The 4506-nt window shown below is 41.3% G+C and overlaps 1 protein-coding gene across 1 annotated transcript; it reads left to right on the forward strand.

Moving 5' to 3' along the window:
- Positions 1-2607: 2607 nt before the first annotated feature.
- LOC125758633 (glycine-rich protein 3-like) lies at positions 2608-3440 on the forward strand. The gene is made up of 2 exons (XM_049416042.1): positions 2608-2619; positions 3162-3440. Exons 1-2 carry the CDS (start codon positions 2608-2610, stop codon positions 3438-3440), a joined length of 291 nt encoding a protein of 96 aa, XP_049271999.1.
- Positions 3441-4506: the final 1066 nt, after the last annotated feature.

Consider the following 4506-nt stretch of genomic DNA (forward strand, 5'->3'; position numbering starts at 1 on the left):
ATTTACAAATTTGTGAGTAAACTTCCTAATAAGATGTACTAGGCTTGTAGTTACATAGATATGTTGGAATGGTCTGCTTTTATTCGCTTATGAATGGGTCTCAGGCGCATAGCTCAATTACTGGATGTGTCCGGCACTTTCGCAGAAAGATAAAAGAGAAAACGGGAGCGAAGAACGTACATCGTGAAAGTGTTTGTAATATTAACTTCGAAATACGTAATAAAAACGCGTAGCTCATACTGGTGATAAACCGAAATACATTATTTGCTTATAGACCCGGCGAACTCTTCTAAGTGACGAGTGAACATAGTGAAGAACGACGTTAGGAGCAATAACAAACACACACCACACTCTTATAACGAGAGATGTTATTTGACTATATAGATGCCTGCCAATGTATTAATAATGAATTGCTATCAGAGAATCTCAAAGAAAAAGATCACATACACATCTAGCAAGCTCGATATATAACTAATTTGCATGTGCGTTCAATGACACAGCTTTATGTAACACTGACACGCATAGAGCGTGACACTTTTATTGTAAAGCGTCAATGAGGAACATTTCATTATTTCTTTAGACAGACATCGTGGCGCGTGTCGCCCAGCTGCTTCAGCTTCAGAATAGTTATTGCATTAGTTCCCTTTCATTGTAATGCATATACATAACGTTGTGTTATCCGAAAAAGAATATTTAGGAAGTTTTGAGTTGTTCAGGAGGTTCGTACATTTGCTACGGCACTCGGCAGATGGCAAATATTTTAGTTTTACACTTTTAGCGTTTTTTATCTCAATTAATTACCTTGCGCTTATGCAGAACATTGCTGCATCTAATTTGCAAATAGTTGCTTCATTTCTCATATTTCATTGAAAAACTGGTGCTTCATTATCAGGCATTCCGTATATAGCACTGTGATTATTCCTGAAATTATTTGAGCACTTATAATTCGATGTGTTTGTTTTGAAATAGAAACTGCAGCACTCCGTTATTCACTTACGCTTATCTTTGTTTTCTTTCCGTTGCAGAGTAATGTACAGAAGACACGAAGAACTGACCCACATTCGGAACCATCAGAATATTTAATTCGACTGAGAATCAAAATAAATGCTGCAGTACAACTATTCATGACATCTCGAGTTCTTTTAATCAGCAATACAAGCTTACAAGTCGACTTATAATTTCCAAGGAAACTCAAAGGATGATTAGTTTTTCTTGTTTTCTTTTTGTCACCTCTGCTCTGAACACATGCACGCAAGCATTTAAACGGCTGAAAAATTAGCCGTACCCTTCCATGAACACGGACATTAACGTATGTTGGCAGCCTACTGAATCATTAAGGCGCATATGATGTCAATCACATTGCTGCACGCACATTGCCTCTTCTCTTGCACAAACCAACTTTCAAAGGGATGTGTTTAACAGGTCAACGCTGCAACGATATTGAAAGTAAATATGTGTACATCGTGCACTCTTTAATCGAGCCGTCATTCAAATAAACTTTTTTTCATGGTGTTAAGTAACGAGCTTAGTGCTGGAGGAAAGTGTTTGTAATAGTAATCATTTAACTTTACTAATCATTTAAGGGGGTATCTAGATTGCCCCATAGCTTTTCTCAGTCTAACGTGTCCCGCCCTTGCTTAACGTGAAGGGTTATGGCTATGCCGGTCTTAGCACAATATTTCGTTTTAGCGCAAGATTGATCGCGCAATATTTTTATCAGTGTCATTGCTGATTTTCATACACACTAAGGTCATACAAATTTTGTTATGCGCAAATATGAATTCCCTTAAAATCTATGCTCGTAATTTGGCCCTTTGAACAGCGAGTCATGAACTTTGACATGGAAGGATTATATAAAATTACCTTAGCAAAGCTTACATCACTCATATGGCAAAATGACTTTTGTCTACAAGGCATATAACTTGCCTGAAGCATGTCCGCTGCCCCTAACCAAGACCTCGTTCTGCGCTGTATAAAGTGCACACTGTACAAGCCGTGCTGACGCACTACTCCAAGGTTGAAGCGCTTGTATACACGCTGAATACAAGTGGCCGACAAAAAATCGATAAAAATTCATGATACGTATTCGCCTTGCTGACGTTATCCTGTTCACAGCTACAGCACGTCTACTTCGACGTATGTAGCCAAGGAGACTGACAACATTTTAGAGATGTGAATCACTGTTCTTAAGACCGGCTCTGCCTTACTTTTGCACAAGTAGCGCAGAACAACTCATTCAAGAGGGAAAGAATAAAGAAGGGAATAAGAAGGGAAGCTTATCTCCTCGCCGATCACATTCGAGGTTTTCCACAATACATGCGACGCTATACGGCATGTTGTACAATGACCTGCCATTAAAGAGTGTCCGATATTCTTAGAGGTCAGTGTTACACGCTATTTCACCGAGGCATAATGCAATGCGCAATTATACACGATACAGGAATGAAAATCGGCCGTTCTCCTTTATCAAAAGTGTCACGCGTCAACGTAGAGTATTGGGCCAAGAGCGAGCAGTGACGTCACCATATCAAAGTAGGAAAACAAGGGCACTATATAAAAGGTACGTCCATCTTCGACAACTCAACCGACATCCAGAAAAGACAAATCATGAAGGCCCTGGTGAGCGCACGTCTGTTTTCATCACCGTTGTGTCTGTCTTTAGGCCCCGTTGTTGATAATGGGGCGAAAATGGTTCCACTCCAGACAGCAGAAATGAGATAAACCATATGTCTTAATCTGAGTGACATGAACAGTTGTTCTTTTATATGTACTCCGTACTACGTGTCTTTTGAATCACCGTTTTCTGATTCACTGATGTCTTTGGTGCGCCATTCACTGATTTGACTTGTTTAAGAAAAATAATAAAACGAGCACCAATAACGAGCAGTGGCTGAGAATATTGCCTGCAAAATATGTATCAAAATTACCGCAACTAGAAATAGCTCAGCAACACTGTTATTTATCCAGAGTGACACATAATTTTCAGTCCGTGTTTTTGTTTGTTGTACAGCGATAGGAAATGTTTTTGTGGCTTTTTGCGAACCTGTGAGAAACCAGGATCTGACACAATAAGAAGCTCGTAGCGCAAAGTTTAGATGAATTTTGGTCTACGGCAAACTTAAATATGCTAATTTACTGTGAAATTTGTTTTTATTGTCCAGCTAACTATCTGCGTCATCGGCTTGGTGCTGTCTGTGGCCAACGCCATCCTGCTTAAGGGGCTCGCACTTGGAGCCCTTGGGCTTGGTGCTGGAGCACTTCTTGGTGCCGGTCTAGCCCGTGGTGGCGGCGGAGGATATGGCCACTACGCACCCTATCCAATGGCCTGGCACGGCGGATATGGAGGCGGATACGGAGGGCACTACAGTGGATCTTACCATGGTAGCTACCACGGAAGCTACGGTGGCTATGGTGGTGGCTTTGGCCCTGGATTCTACTAGTTTCAAGAAAAACTTCACAACTTTCGGCAAATGGTAAGTGCCCGAAGATGTTGCGGACGTGTAAATATATACTGGTTATCAATGGGTGTGTCAAGGAATCTAACGGTGCTATCTATGTCTATTGCTGAAATTACAAAATTTCAATAATCTGCAAACGTTATATCCAGTAGTGTAGAAGTGATGGTGTTTAACATATGACGAATGGAACACATGAATTAATCACAGTCAACTAGTCGCCGAGCCTGTACGAGCCAATTTTTTTTCGAAATGTAGTACCGGATGAGGCAGACAAAATCTTGTAGAATGCACAAACAGGGCCTGGAACATAGGTCGGCAAACTCACTCATGAGTCGACTCACTGAGACTCACTCATACTCAGATCGGGCCGTGAGTCTGAGTCTGAGTGATTCTGGGTGAATAATATTTTGGTGAGTTTGAGTCCGAGTGAGTTCGGTTGATGAAAACTTTAGTGAGTCTGAGTCCGAGTGAGTCCGGCTGAGGAAAATATGGGTGAGTGTGAGTCCGAGTGAGCCCTTAACGCAAAATATATTTCTCGAGTGAGTCTGAGTGAGCTCCACCTTTTGTTGCCGACCTATGGTCCTATCTACTCATCTTCAGCATTATTATCAGCCTTATATCGGCTTACGTTTATACTCAAGTCTATTCACACATATCTCAACGCACTTGCGTTCATGGGCCACCTCAATAATTATAGATCAGAGGCGTGAGTTAGGGGGGGGGGTGCCATGACCTACTCCGCAAGCTCTTTCACGAAACGTTTTATAAAAATATCTCTTGTGAGTCGTGTATTTCATAAAACTGTTCTTACTGAATTTAAACCACTGATAACTCGTAATTGAAGGTACAAGATCAAAAGGCGTATCGTAGAGCACCGATATTGGCGTTAAAGAGCATTGACACCTTGATCGAAAAAGCAAATTGTACGCTAACGGACTCATGAGTCGACTCACTCAGGCTCATGATAAGCAGAGGGGCGCGATACAACAGTACACAAAAGGAAAAGAATGGACGCGGGACTACGCGCTATAACTCAGACTCAGGTCAA

Source organism: Rhipicephalus sanguineus, chromosome 5 (assembly GCF_013339695.2).
Source record: "Rhipicephalus sanguineus isolate Rsan-2018 chromosome 5, BIME_Rsan_1.4, whole genome shotgun sequence".
NCBI lineage: Eukaryota > Metazoa > Arthropoda > Arachnida > Ixodida > Ixodidae > Rhipicephalus > Rhipicephalus sanguineus.